Genomic DNA, 15,422 nt, shown 5'->3' on the forward strand with positions numbered 1-15,422 from the left:
CTGCCAAATTAGTATGTTTTAAAGTCATTTGTAATAATTTCTCTCTATTTGTTTTGCCACCAACTTAAAACATCAAGTTCATTTTTAATTTTGTTTATTTTAGATGCAGCTTTTTTTTAAATTTAATTTTTGTTTTATAATTATGTAAAATATTTACATGGCTTCAAAGACAAATCTATAAAGCAAGGTATATTCAGACATATATATTTTACTTTGCTCTCTCTCCTGACCTATAGATAACTTTAAGAACAGTTTTTATCTTTCCATTTAAAAATATTAACAAATATGCAGCATTATTCACTATGGCCAAGACACGGAAGCAACCCAAGTGTCCCTTGACTGATGAATGGATAAAGAAGGTGTGGTATATATATACCGTGGAATACTACTCAGCCGTAAAGAAAGACAAAATCGTCCCATTTGCAACAACATGGATGGACCTGGAGGGTATTATGTTAAGTGAAATAAGCCAGAAAGAGAAAGACAAACAGGGCATGATTTCACTCATATGTGGAAGATAAACCAACACACGCACAGATAGAACTGTTTGGTGGTTACCAGGGGCTAGGGGGGTGGGGGGTGGCACAAGGGGTGGAGGGATGCACTTATATGGTGACTGATAAACAATAATGTACAACAAAAATTTCACAATAAAAAAATAAAAATATTCTATTATCAAAACAAATTAACAAATATAGGTAAATGTTAGCATTCTATACGCATTTTTCCACATTTGCTTGTTTTTTTAGATACCCTGGCAAGCACTTTAGAGCAGTGTATAGAAACATTGGCCTTGCTTTTTATAGCTGCACAGTACTCCTTTGTGTTGATTCGGCTAGTCCCCTATTGTTAGACATTTAGGTTTTTTCTTTAGTCTTTTACTATTATAAATAGTGCTGCAATGAATAGCCTGTATATATGCCTTTTGTATTTTTGCCAGAGTATCTTTGGGATAGATTCCTACAAGTGAAATTGCTAGAAATTGCCACTCCCTCCCCCATAAGGATTGTATCCTTTTGCATTCTTACCAGCCATGGTTAGAAGTATTGTTAAGCTTTTTGAAATGTCAAAAAACAGCTCCTGAACAGCCCGTGGATTGCCATCGCTAGTTTCATGGATTCCTCAAGTTGGGAGACTTCAGAATTGGAAGCACTGCTCTAGGGCCTTGCTACTCAAAGTGCGGTCCATGGACCAGCAGCACAGGCGTCACCTGAGAGGTTGTTTGAAATGCAGAATCTCAGGCTTCTCTCCAAACCTGCTGAATCAGGATGTGTAATTTAACAAGATCCTCAGGTGATTCATATCACATGACGATTTGCGAAGCAGTGGTCTACTGCTGTGCTCTTCAATACTATGGCCACCAGCCACATGTGGCTATCTAAATTAAAATGAATTACAGTGAAATACATTGAAAAATTCAGTTTCTCGTTCACACTACTAGCCACATTTCAAGTGCTCATTAGCCACTTCTCAAACCTTTCCATCGTTGCAGTAACTCCTCTTGCCAATGCTGGTCCATGGCTACACTGTCCAGTATGGTAGCCTCTAGCCACATGTGGCTATTTTAATTTAAATTTAAATTACATAATATTAAAAATTCAGTTCCTTGTTCGCATTAGTCCTATTTCAAGTTCTTAATTGCTACATATGGCTAGAGGCTGTTGTATTGGATGGTGCATATATAGAACATTTCCATCATCGCAGAAAGTTCTGTTGGACAGCTTTGGTCAAGAGGTTTCCAAAAGGTTGGGTGAGCCAGAGGAAGGAAGGAAAGAAAATTCATTGAGTGCCTGCGGTGGTAGGTACTTTTACACGGGTTGTATCAATTAACCCTTAAACCTATACAGGTGGTATTACACCCGTTTTAAAAAAAGAAACAGTTTTTGACAGGCTAACTAACTTATTCATCTTCATAACACTAATAAGAGCTGGAGTTAGGTCCTCTGATTCAAAGTCTAGAGTTTTTTCCACCATGTCCAGAAGGAATACTCCTTTCCTGAAGGCTACACCCAGAATGCAGTCTCCCCCAGTGTTTTACAAAACAAAACAAATGACACGAACTACTGTTTTTCACTTGCCTGCACCTGTTTCTCTTTTCTTTCATGTTTCAAGTTTAAATTTGGATCCTAGTTTTATGGAACTCCTGAGCTCATATTTCTTCCACTATGACATTTCTTGAGTTCACGTGTAAGGGTCTCCTTTCTACAATATTTGTCTACCTTGCCTCTTGACACTATGGCATCTCAATAATTAATTGCAGCATTTATTCATTAATTAAATAAACATTTACTGAGCACCTGCTATAAGTATGACATAATCCAGTGGGGAGAAAGAAAACACAAATTTCCCTTCCTTTTAACGAAATACTATATATGACTGCCTTTTCTATTCTTTGAAATTTGGCTTTCTTGGCCGTTTTGAGTTTTGAATATGCCTTGATTACATCAGAATGTGGGTTCTTCCAAACTGCTAGTTATTCTAATAATGCTAATTAGAAGTAGATGATACACTAATGGCTATATTTTTGAATCAAGAAATGTAGATATGGAAAGGATATAACAGGTCATCTAGGCTGCTACTCACTGTGTAAAGAAAAACTATGTATTGATTTTCTGGCTTGCTTCCAATATAATTTAAAATGATTTAGTAATAGACACTGGATAATCTATGTGTTAAATGTGAGGATTTGGTCTAAATGAATATTTCTTTTCAGATTCGTATTAGGATTTTTATATAAGTGCTGGAAGTTATTATGCTGTACCAGGTATTTACAGGTGGCAGATGTGATGGATTTTAAAATCTCCCCAATAAAGTTATGTGTTATAGAAGTCTTTTAGCTCTAGTAGTAAATCCTGCCTTTAGCTGACAATGTGCAACCTAGCAGTACAGATTTATTGAGACATAAAGTGAAAAAAATGTGTGATTTGCATTTAAACAATGCATTTTATCGGTCATTTGGAACTTCTTTTTTCTTCAAATAATAGGGAGAAAATAATTCAGTGGTTTGCCATTCTTATTGCGTATTAGACTTGTCTAGGAGGCTTTTGAAATAGACTGATATTTGGACCCCACCTCCTGAGAATCTGATTCAACTGGCTTGCACTGGGGTCAGTATTTTTTTTAAAGCCTCTCATGATTTTTTTTAATATACCCTGAGAACTGCCGGTCTAACTTGACGTTACAAATGAAGAAGAGCTAAAGAAATGAATCAGTCCCATCATTGTGTCTCGTGTATGTTTTATGTAAAACTGGTGTTTGAATTAAGCAGACACGCATGCTGTCACCTTGCCTTCGTTCCTGAATCTTCCTGGAAATCGTTCGCCTTTCTGGTCTGTGATCAAGTGTCTCATCCTCTGTGTGAACCTTCTCTGGACAGTCTTGACCCTTCCTTCCCCTTGGCTACATACACAACTCAATTTTGACACTTTCTCACTTTATTGTGGTTCCTTGTTATGAGGTCTGTCGCCTCGACTAGAAAGAAAGCTCCTTACCATGTTCAACAATGGCAAATATCCTTTAAGCACTTGTATGTGCCAGGCACTGTGTTAGTCATGGAGGATATGCTGTCCCTGTCCTCTTGGGTTGTAAAGTCATGGGGGAAGGAGAACCACAAGCATTGTGGTGGGTGCTGGGATAGAGGGATGTGGTATTTTTTGTTCAGGGCACACAGTATAAGCCCCTGATCTGGTCTGGGGAGAAGAGGGTCTGGGACTGGGAAATATGTGGGTCTTTTAAATTCTGAATTCCTTGTGCTTGGCACATATCAAGCCCCCAACAAACTTTAGTGAATACACGACTGAAGAGCTTACTGACTGAATAAATGGATAAAAGAAGATATAATTTCAAGAAAGCATGTGCTTGAGTATGTGTTTTGGAATGGAAGGGATGTTAAGATATGTACTTAAGTTTTCTGGAAGAAAGATGGGGGGAAATAAAATGCCTTAAAATCTTTTCAGTCCTTAAATTCTTAAAGTCATGTATCCAAATAGTATATCCAAATAGTGATGGATACACTATACGATGTATCCAAATAGTGATGTGGTCAGAAGTGACCTTACTCAGTTTATCTTCCACCTGTTTTACTCGCCCTACTCCCAGATGATCCGTAACTCTTATTTGCTCTGCTTTCTGGTGGCCTGGCTCCCACAGCGTGAAGCCGCCTTGGGAAACAAGTTTTGGAATTGAACCATATCCTGCCATTGAAGTTCACTTCAGTGGAGGTTCCGTTTGAAACACCGGGACAGGATATATCCCCTGGTTAGATGCACGTTGCTTCTGGCAGCTTCTCTTAGAAAGGAACAGGTTTTGTTACGGTATAGAGAGTCCCTGTGTTCAGTTCAGGATTCATATGAACTAGGACCTTGTGGTGAAACGCAAATGCTTAAATGTGAAGCCATAAGTAATGAAAAATGTTTTGAGGCCTTTGATATCTCTCTCTACAAGTCGGTGTTTTTCTCTTCCTTCTCCCTTTGGTCACTTCCACCCCCTTCAGCCTCTCTCTCTCTCTCACTCGTGCTCACTCACCCACTTGCTCCCACTCTTGCCGTCTTGGCTCTTCCATTATAGATGAGGTCATTAGGATTTGGAGCCAAGAGAAGTGCATTCCTGTAACTTTAAATCTCTGTATTCAATTCGTGACTCTCCTTTTTTTTAGAAGGTGGTTATACTTTATAGCTGGAAGATGGTTTGCTTAATTGTGCTATTTTAGAATGCAAATGTGAGCTTACCAGAGGAATTCTGTCAATTTGTGAACAAGGCTTAGTGCTTCCACACTTCTTATTCTCACTTATTTCAAATTTATAATTGCTTTTGAGTCCATTATGGGATTTGAAAAATGTTCTGAATTTGATTATGTTATCAGCTACTGGATTAGCTTTTTGGTGCCCCGATCTTTGGACATCCAATGCCTTCCTGACATACAGGGGAGCAGTGTTAATACTGGCAGGAGAGAAATCAGGCTTGACTCCTTTCCTGACAGCAAGGTGAGGTGCAAGGATCCTTTGAAGAAGGGGTCTTCTAATATAAGCTCTGTTATAAAGTCATAATGGAGAAGTGAAGGAGGGTGAAGAGAGGGACGTGGGGAAAGGAGAATGAGGAAAGAGATACAGAGGTAAGAAGGTATCAACAGGGGCTGGCCCGGTGGCGCAAGTGGTTAAGGGCGTGCACTCCGCTGCGGCGGCCCGGGGTTCGCCGGTTCTGACCCCGGGCGCGCACCCAGGCACTGCTTGTCAGGCCATGCTGTGGCAGCGTCCCATATAAAGTGGAGGAAGATGGGCATGAATGTTAGCCCAGGGCCAGTCTTCCTTAGCAAAAAAAGAGGAGGATTGGCAGATGTTAGCACAGGGCTGATCTCCTCACACACACACACACACACACACAGTAAAAAAAAAGAATTAAAAAAAAAAAGAAGATATCAACTGTGAGGGATGACCTCTCTTATTGTCCCAAGACCATGTGCTGCAGGGTGACAGCGGATGTTTAATGAGAATTTGTGCATTGACTCTGCTCATGTATGATCTTAGGCAAAACACTCCCCTCTTCTGGGCCACAGTCTCTTCAACTTAAAAAAATGGGCAATTCTGAGACTTTCTTCCGAGGAAGAGAGGAGGGGAAGTTTCCCTAGATCCTTTTCTTTAAGCAAATTTGGACTTCCTGAGCTAGTCTTTTAATAGCTAAGAGCACTGACTTCCTCTGCCTTTTAGGAACTGTATGACTACGGGTGAGTTATGGAACGACTCTGAATCCCACTTTCCCCATCTATAACAGGCATGTGGTAATATTTTTCTCAGGGATGTTGTGAGGATTTTGTTGAGAATGTATGATGGTACTAAGTGACCAATGAAATACTGGAGAATTGGAACTATTTCCTTGGCCAGGTACCCTTCTCCAAATGATTCCTGAGGGAAGTATGTGGCTTGACAATGACACAAAATGAAGGCACTTTTCACTCTTTGGCCCCACACTCCAGTAGACTCCTACTGCACTGTGCAGGACCAAGTGGTGAATTTCTTATGGTCTGGGATAGGGCAGCCTAAAATCCAGAATCAACGTAAACTGTGCCTCCTTCAGGAAGAAGTGGGCTCGAGAGAAAGAGGTCGTAGCCTCTAGAACTGGTTTGCCTCATCAGCCTGTGACAGGCAGGACATCCCTAGAAAGAAGAATAGAATACTACCTCTGGGAGCAAGTCCTTAACCCTTTGCTCACCTGGGTGAAAATTTCCTTCAATAGCCTAATAAAATGTCTTTGGATCTGGTCAGTTCCTGATATCATTCCTCCCCCTTGAAGAGTGGAGTTTCCTTCACTCCTTCCTTTTGAGAGTAACAGAATAAACTGCATGAAGTAATATAACCCCTCGAAGAACATTCTAGCAAAACAAGTAAAGTTGACGATGCTTATACCCTATGACCAATAATTCCACTCTTAAATATATCTCCAGAGCAAATGATTCCTTTAAACCTCATGACCCAAATAGAAAGTCATTATATTTGTAGAGTACTCTAAGTTCACTGCTTCCAGCAGATGCCTCAGGTGGTCCCCATCAGGCCATCCTGAGTACTGAGGAGATTATGTCTTAGCACATCAGTAACCTGTATGCACCAGTTTGCTAAAAACCATAAAAATTCTTAGATATGTACATCAGGAGACATATGCAAGAATGTTTGTAGAGGCATTGTTTATGAGAGGGAAAAAAAATGGGAATACGACTTAAATATCAAAAAGGGAATGGGTAAATAAAGTATGATATATTCAGGTAGTAGAATACCGTATAGTAGTGGAAAGGAAAGAACTAGAACTAATGTATCAATATGGATGACTCTTTCAAACAGTGTTGATCAAAGCAGCAAGTTGCAAAAGTATACATATAGTATGATACTGTTTATATGAAATGTAAAAACAAGCAAAACAATGCTATTTGTTGCTTAGGGATACTTACATAAATATTAAAATATATGGAAATTCATGGAATAATAAATACCAAGTTCTGGAAGGTATTACCTCAGGAGGGCTAAGAGATTGGGGAGAACACAAGAGGGCTATGTTGATGTTGCCAGTATTTTATTTCTTAAGCTGCCTGGTAGATGTATGAATACATGTTGATTATGCAGTATACTTTGTTATATTTTAAATATCCTATAAGAAATTTTAAAGATTAAAAATTAAAGCTGTGAGAGAGTAGTCCAAGATGAGGCTGGAGAGGTAGTTAGGGGTCAGATGGTAGGTTGGCGTGTAGGCCGTTTTCAAGTTTGCCTTTCTTCTAAGGGCAAAGGGGAACCACTGACAGGTTTTAGACATGGGGGTGATCCCGCTGGATTAACATTCTGAGCGTGGACTCTGCTATAGTGTAGAGATTGGATTTGTGGAGAGTGGGAGTGCAGCAGGAAGAGCAGTTAGGAGAAATTTTCTTCGGTTCAAACTGTAGAGCACTTCCTCCTTGAAACACCGTCTTCTCTTGCTTCCAGAGTGTTCTTCCTTCCTTCTCCTCTCCCTGTCTCTCTGGCCATGCGCCTTCATCCCCATCTCTAATTCTTCTTCCTCCTCTGGCCCCTTAAATGTTGCTGTTTTCTCAGAGTGTTTCTTTTTTACCCTCTCTTCTTTTCAATTTTAAGTATATGTTTTCGTGATCTCATTTATATCCCTACTTCAGTTATCACCTTTGTGCTCATGATTCCCACATTTATTGCTCCAACCCAATCCTTTCCAGCTCCAAACTGCCTAATGGACATTTCTTCTTGACTGTCTCATAATTAAACAAAATCCAGCATTTCCAAAATGGAGTTATTCTTTTTTACGAATGTGCCTTTTCCTCCTGTCTTGGAAATCTTGATTAACCGTATTGCTATCTATCCAGGTGTCTGATCCAGAAAACCAGGTATTATTCTAGACTCCTCTGTCAACTTTCTTCTTTAATTGCTTTCCATGTTGGGTAAGGTTTTGGTGCTATGCGCTGTGATGTATGTACTATGACATAGCTAGGGACCCAGAAATGCTCAATTCCTGCCTTGCTAATCACTTTACTCCCTCCTATTTAGAAGGTTTCAGTGATCTCCCACCAGCAAGATAAGATGCCAACTTTAGAGCATTACATATAAGACCCTTTGTGAAGTGGCTTCTATTGACTTTTCCATCCTCATCTGCTGCCATTTTTCTCTCCTACATTCTGTGCTGTGGCTACACCAACGCATGTGAAATCCCTGAATGTGCCATATTGTTTTAGGGTTCTGTGCCTTGATGTATGCTATTCCTTCTGCTTGGAATGCCTTTCCTTACTGTGCCTGTCTAGTGAAGTCTTGAAGTTTTTTTTAAATTAGCCCATTTTTGCACTTGTCTGGCTGTGTCTTAATTACTAGTTTACATGCCTACTTATCCCCAGTAGTCTCTCAGCCTCTGAGGCACAGAGAGTGCCTGTTCAGTTTTGTATCTTCATAGCCTGGCACATGGTAGATGCTCCACAAGTGTAATAAGGGTTGTCTCACCCAGCAAACTTCCCCTTTCTCTTCTGCCCTTGTGCTAGGGTTGTTTGAGGTTAGTTGCAAATTATTGAAACAAATATTCCAGAGGAAAGAATACGTTGTAAACTCTTAGAACAAATATTCTGTGTCTTCTGCTGTTTTGGTATTTTCTGCTTTGCTTAGAGCAACTCAGAAGGGAAGTATTTATATAGAGAACATTTAAAATAAAAGTTGCAATATTCTCAGTCCTGGTCCCTGATCCTTCTAAGAACTGTCTGTTTTCATCATCTCTCTTTTTGTGTGTGTGTGTGTGGAAGATCAGCCCTGAGCTAACATCCACGCTAATCCTCTTTTTGCTGAGGAAGACTGGCTCTGAGCTAACATCTGTTGCCAATCCTCCTCCTTTTTTCCCCCAAAGCCCCAGTAGATAGTTGTATGTCATAGTTGCACATCCTGCTAGTTGCTGTATGTGGGATGCGGCCTGAGCATGGTGGGACAAGCAGTGCGTCAGTGCGCGCCCGGGATGCGAACCCGGGCCACCAGTAGCGGAGTGCATGCACTTAACTGCTAAACCACGGGGCCGGTCCCTTCATCATCTCTTTTTAATTCTTTTTTTGTCGGTCTTCAAGTTTTCACTCATATTGCCTTCTGCTCATTTCCCACACATGTTTAAGTTTCCTTGACCCTTTAACCAGCTAATAAAAAAAAAAAAACCTGTCCTCAATGCTCCTGCTTATTCTTAAACTCTTTCCCCATCCCTGTTCTCCTTTTCATTATTATTATTTTTTTTTGAGGAAGATTGGCCCTGAGCTAACATCTGTTGCCTGTCTTCCTCTCTTTCTTTTTTCTCCCCAAAGCCCCAGTACATAGTTGTATATCCTAGTTGTAGGTCCTTCTAGTTCTTCTATGTGGGACGCCGCCTCAGCATGGCTTGATGAGCGGTGAGTAGGTCTGCACCCAGGATCCAAACCGGCAAAGCCTGGGCCGCCAAAGTGGAGTGCGTGAACTTAACTGCTGTGCCACCGGGGCTGGCCCCTCATTATTTTTTTAAAAGAGCTGTTTATGTTTGGTGCCTTCGCTTGCTCATATTCTACTCACTCAGCCTACTGGAATCTGACTTGAGACATTACCACTAACAAAAAGCTTTCCTTCAAAGATAGCTAGCAACTTCTAGCTTGCCAATCCAACTGTGTCTCTTTAACCATAATGCCACCTCTTCTCTGTGCAGGTTTTGACATTGTAGTGTTGATGATCTCTTCCTTCTTAAAATGTTTTTCCACTCTTAGCTTCTGTGTCATGGCAGTCCCATACTTTCTTGTTTTTCTGTGATTATTGCATTTCATTGGGAAAGTGGGGAAGTGTCTTTTTATTTGGAGTTACCATATATTTGGGCATATATGATAATTTATTTATCCATTTACACTCATTCAACAAATATTTTTGAGTAACAACAAAGTGCCAGGCACTGGATACATAGTAGAGAGCAAAACTTTCTGAAGTCTGGAGTTTCAACTTTGTTATCTATTGCTGTGTAACAGATTACCAGAAACTTAGTCGCTTAAAACAACACACATTTATTATCTCACAGTTTTTATGGATCAAGCATCTGGGCATGGCTTAGCTCTGCCCTCTGCTTCAGGATCTCTTACAAGGCTACAGTCATGGTGTCAGCCAGGCCTGGTGTCTCCTCTGAAGCTTCAGCTGGGGAGGGATCTGCTTCCAAGCTGATGTTGATGTTGGCAGGATTCATTTCCTTGTGAACTGTTGGGCTCAGTTCCTTGCTGGTTGGTTGTTGGCCAGAGGCCACCCTCAGTTCCTTGCCATGTGGGCCTTTCTCTATGGCAGCTTGTTTCATCAGAGCCAGCAAGGAAGAGAATCAATAGAGTTGGTTAGCAAGACGGAAGTTATAACCTATGTAATGTATTCACTGAAATGACATCTCATCACTTTTATTGTATTCTAATGGTTAGAATCAAGTCACAGATCCAACCCACACTCAAGAGAAGGAGTTTACATGGAGCAAAAATACCAGAAGCAGAGATTCACTCGGGGCCATCTTAGAGTCTGCCTGTCACAAACCTCGTATTGTTTCTCCCTTAGATGTTCCAGCCCTCTCAGTTTTTACTGCTCTCAAGTTGTACTCACTACCCTCCCCTCCCCCAACTTGCTTCTCATCCTGTATGCCCTGTCCTGGTCAGGAGCCTCATATCCTTCCAGTTATCTGGTCTATACACCCAGAGATTGTTTTCAACACCTCTCCTGATATTTAATGGGTCACTAGGTCCTATACTTTCTACCTCTGTGGCATCTTTCATATCATTCTCTACTTTCCATTCACACTGATGTGGCTTTGGCTCAGATCTCACTTTGGCCTGGAGCATTATATTAACCTTCTAACTGGCTTCTCTTCCTAATTTCCTTTCTCATCAGTCCTCCTTCTCACAGCCACCAGAGTTGCTTTCATAAAACCCTCTGTTCAGAAACCTTCATGGCTCCCAGCTGTCTATGGCATAAAGGCTGAACTTCTCAGTGTGCCGTTCAGACCTTTTTACAATCTGGCCTCAACTTTCTTTTCTAAGCTTCTTGTCCACCACTCTCTGCTGTTGCCCTGATGCCCCAGGAGCACTGGGCCACTTGATGTTTCCTCAGCCCACCACTGCATGTTTGTGCCTCTGTGCATTTTGGTCCTACAGTTGCTTCTGCTTGGATTCCCTTCTCCCTACTTCTTCCTCTAGAAATCCTTTATATACTTCCCAGCCTAACTCAAAAATCTCCTCTTCCATAAGACCTTTCCCAGTTTCCTCCCTGCCTGCTAGCTCCCTCCCTCAGAATTAAACAGTAGCACCTGTGTGTCCTCTCATCCCTTTGCTTGCACCACTGTTACAAGACTTGTTTTGTAGTTTGCTGTCTGTGGTTTTGAAGTTGCTTGTTAAGGTGCCTCTCTCTTGCAATGCCCAAGGATAGGGTCTGGGTCTTATTCTTCTGTGGATCCAAGTTTCTAGCCTCTAGAGCAGTGATTCACAATCTTGGCTGCACATTGGAATCACCTGGGGAGCTTTGACCATCACCAAAGCCTGGGACCCACCCCAGAGATGATGATGTAGTTGGTCTTGTAGGTGCAGCCTAGATGTTGGCATTTTTAAAGCTTGGTGATTCTAACATGCAGGTAACATTGAAAGCCACTGCTTCTAGTTGAAGAAATCAAGTGTCCGGGAGAATGAAAAGATGCGAAAATGTTAAACATTTAATGAAAGGAAGACTTTAAAACTAGAGTTAAAGCTAAGTTTTTAAAAACCACATACACACACACACACACTTCGAACAGTATATGACATAGCTAAATAATCAAATGGATGGTCAATGAAATGAGGAATATGTATTTTTGTGGTAGTGAAGGGAAATCAAAAATGTAAAAGAGAATAAAAATGTAGTCTCAAAATCCAACACTTTAATTTTTTTTTTTTTAGCTTTTTTTTTAGACTTACAGAAAAGTTGCGAAGATAGTAGAGAGAGTTCCCGTGGACCCTTCCCCCAGCTTCCCCTAATGTGAATATCTTACAGAACCATAGTGCAGGATCAAAACCAGGAGATTTACAGCAGTGCAGTGCTTTTTTTTTGTGTGTGTGTGTGAGGAAGATTAGCCCTGAGCTAACATCTGATGCCAATCCTCCTCTTTTTGCTGAGGAAGACTGGCTCTGGGCTAACATCCGTGCCCATCTTCCTCCACTTTACATGGCACGCCTGCCACAGCATGGCTTGACAAGCGGTACGTTGGTGCGCGCCTGGGATCCGAACCCGCGATCCCCGGGCTGCTGCAGCGGAGCGTGCACACTTAACTGCTTGTGCCACCGGGCTGGGCCGCAGTGCACTGCTTTTTTTCTTTTTTCTTTTTTTTTAATTTTTTGTTTATTGCAGTAACATTGTTTTATAACATTGTATAAATTTCAGGTGTACATCATTATACTTCTATTTCTGCATAGATTACATCAGTGCACTGCTTTTAACTGAACTACAGACCTTAGTTGAAATTCACCAGTTTTTCCACAAACGTCCATTTTATTTTTTTATTGAGGTCACGTTGGTTTATAACATAAATTTCAGGTGTATGTCATTATATTTTGACTTCTGTATAGACTACATCGTGTTCATCACCAAAAGTCTAGTTGCCACCTGTCACTGTACACATGTGCCCCTTCACCCCTTTTGCCCTCCCCCAACCCCCAACACATTAATTTTTGTGCATATGAAGTAAGCAATAAAATGAAATAAACAACCACCTGGAATAATCAGCATTTCCCTTTTTGTTTAGTATTAAAGTGTGCGTGTGTGTCAAAGGTATAACTTACTTGTGTGTTATTCTGATTTCCTCCTTTATTTTCTAGGAATATTTTGAAAACAATTGCCCTGGGTCAGCTGTTGTCCTTGTGCATATGTGGGACGGCCATCAGCAGCCAGTATTTGGCAGAAAGATACAAAGTGAACACCCCCATGCTTCAGAGCTTTATCAACTATTGCCTGCTGTTTCTCGTTTACACAGTGATGCTGGCATTTCAATCAGGTAGGTCATGTGAGAACTACCTTTTCAACAAAATATCTTCCTAAAAATTTTTGGCTTCTAGTCACTTAAAAAATAAAGTGAGGCAAAACCAAGAACAGAAAACTATTGGTATTTTAATAAAAGTTATTAGAAAAGCATGACATGTCTGAATTCTATGAAAGTAGTGACTAGAGATTTATGCATAACTCTCTGAAATTGTCGATTAAAATAAATAGCATCAAACTGTAACAGTAGAAGTTGTCAAAAAAAAGTGTAAATGCCATTACAAGTTAAGTCTTATTTTTTCTCCTTGTGGTTGATAAAATTAAGGGACAATATTGAAAACACTAAAAAAGTCAAGAACCTCACTCTCCAAAATATATATTTCCAGCTAAGTAGAGAATGCTAAAGGGAGCATCAGTTGCACGAGGATCAAGTCTATGTTGTGAGAGAAACAAAGACAAGGAATCCACATCTTTATCATTGGCTGGCTATGTTGTTTTAGAATCATTGTAAAATTATCATTTCTCGCTAGCTACACAAAAATGGGAAAAACTGGGGTTGGACAAACATTTTTGTGCCAGGTGTCATTTAATTGTTTAACTCGTTTAGGTTTGGTATTAACTCACTGAAGCCTCCTGACAGCTCAAATGAGTGTTGTTATCATCCCCACTTTACAGATGAGGAAACTGAGGCATATAACACTGAGATAAACTTGCTTTAAGTCATATAGATAGTAACTGGTGGAACCAGGATTCCAACCTACGTAGCCAGCCTCAGAGCCTGAGCTCTCCCCACCACTCTGTATTAGGGGCTGCTAGTCATGATAACAAAAGAGCATGATATTATAAAATAAATTAAATGAAATTTGAATTTATGAATGTGAAGGCAATGGGTAACCCAAAGTGATAGGGAGGGTGCAATACTTCCATTTTCATCGTATTTAAGGCATGTAATAAAATCACCAATGTAGTGTTGGCTAATCCCTTTTTATTTTTATTTTTATTTATTTTTATTTTTTAAAGATTTTATTTATTTATTTATTTTCCCCCAAAGCCCCAGTAGATAGTTGTATGTCATAGCCGCACATCCTTCTAGTTGCTGTATGTGGGACGCCACCTCAGCATGGCCGGAGAAGCGGTGCATCAGTGCGCGCCTGGGATCAGAACCCAGGCCGCCAGCAGCGGAGCGCGCGCACTTAACCGCTAAGTCACGGGGCCGGCCCAGCTAATCCTTTTTTAATATGAACCTTAATGCAGCAGTGGTATTCCTATGTGTCAGGATAAATAACTTTTTTTTTCCATTCAGTAGGTGTTTATTGAGCACCTACTGTGTGCCTTGCACCATGCTGGGCAGCACAGGATATAGTGGTAAGCACAGTGGATCTGGACCCTGCCCCCAAGAGTTTAGGGTCTCCTTAGGATGCAGAAAATCAAATGACCACAAGGCAGAGTCATTGGGGCTGTGATGGGGGAAACTCAGACAAGGGACCCAGAGGAGGCTCCTGACCCAGCCAGGCATCCAGGGAGGGCTTCCCAGGAGAGGTGATGCCTGTGTGTGGAGTCAGCAAGGTGAAGGGGGTATGGGAGCAGGGCAGTGTGTTCGGAGGAGAGGAAATGGCATTTACAAAGGTGGGGGGTGAAAGAGAGTGGGGTACACTAGAAGAGCCAGCCGGGCCCTGAGTGTGGGCAGAATTTGGATGAAGGCGAGGAGGGAGAGAGGCAGGGGCGTGGGAGGTGATAGGTGAGGGTGCAGCGCAAAGAATATTTTGGAGTCAGCCCAACCTGGGTGTGAATGCTCAGGTGAGTCATTTCTCTTCTCTGAACCTCCGTTTTCCCCTCCCTCAGATGAGGATAATGATACCTTACAGGTCTGTAGTGAGGGTTATGCAAAACACGGCAAGCACCTCACACGTTGCTTGTCAGAGACGGGGCTGCCCGTAGGTAGTTCCTCTTTTTATTCCAGGCACAAGAAACCATGTGAGCAAATGCCCAGAGGCAGGGCTATGCCACGGGAGACAAACAGGCCCCTGGCTTGGGGCACACCCAGGGCAGGTGTGTGGAGCGGGGACCTGTGGCCACGAACCGTCAGGGCAGCCTTGACATTGGACTTGGCTGAGGGCACCCGAGATTCTCACCCTCCCGTCTCTCCCATCCCAGAATTCACTGCATGCAAGCCTCTGAATGTCACCAGGGTAGACTCGAGGTGGCCACTGTGCTTGACAAGGACATTTATCCCTCAGGGCCTGGTTTTCAAAAGTTGTTTTGACTGCAGAACTATTTTTCCAATTGAAAGCACAGAAACCTCAGAACCCTGGATAAAGCAGAGCTGCTCTGGTGGAGGTGGGGTGTGTGTGTGTGTGTGTGTGTGTGTGTGTGTGTGTGTGTGTGTGTCCAGGGTCCTGGCAGCTCAGTCTCCCCCACCCCACCCCATGG

General features: G+C 41.6%; 1 protein-coding gene across 7 annotated transcripts in view; it reads left to right on the forward strand.

The window, feature by feature from the left end:
- LOC131408480 (solute carrier family 35 member F2) overlaps positions 1-15,422 on the forward strand; it is a 105,968-nt gene that overhangs the window by 21,050 nt on the left and 69,496 nt on the right. For all 7 annotated transcript variants that reach the window (XM_058545292.1, XM_058545286.1, XM_058545287.1 and 4 more), the window contains exon 2: positions 12,833-13,008. In XM_058545292.1, the coding sequence (XP_058401275.1) occupies positions 12,833-13,008 (176 nt within the window). The remainder of the gene's footprint in view (positions 1-12,832; positions 13,009-15,422) is intronic.

Source organism: Diceros bicornis, chromosome 7, assembly GCF_020826845.1.
Source record: "Diceros bicornis minor isolate mBicDic1 chromosome 7, mDicBic1.mat.cur, whole genome shotgun sequence".
Taxonomy (NCBI): Eukaryota; Metazoa; Chordata; class Mammalia; order Perissodactyla; family Rhinocerotidae; genus Diceros; species Diceros bicornis.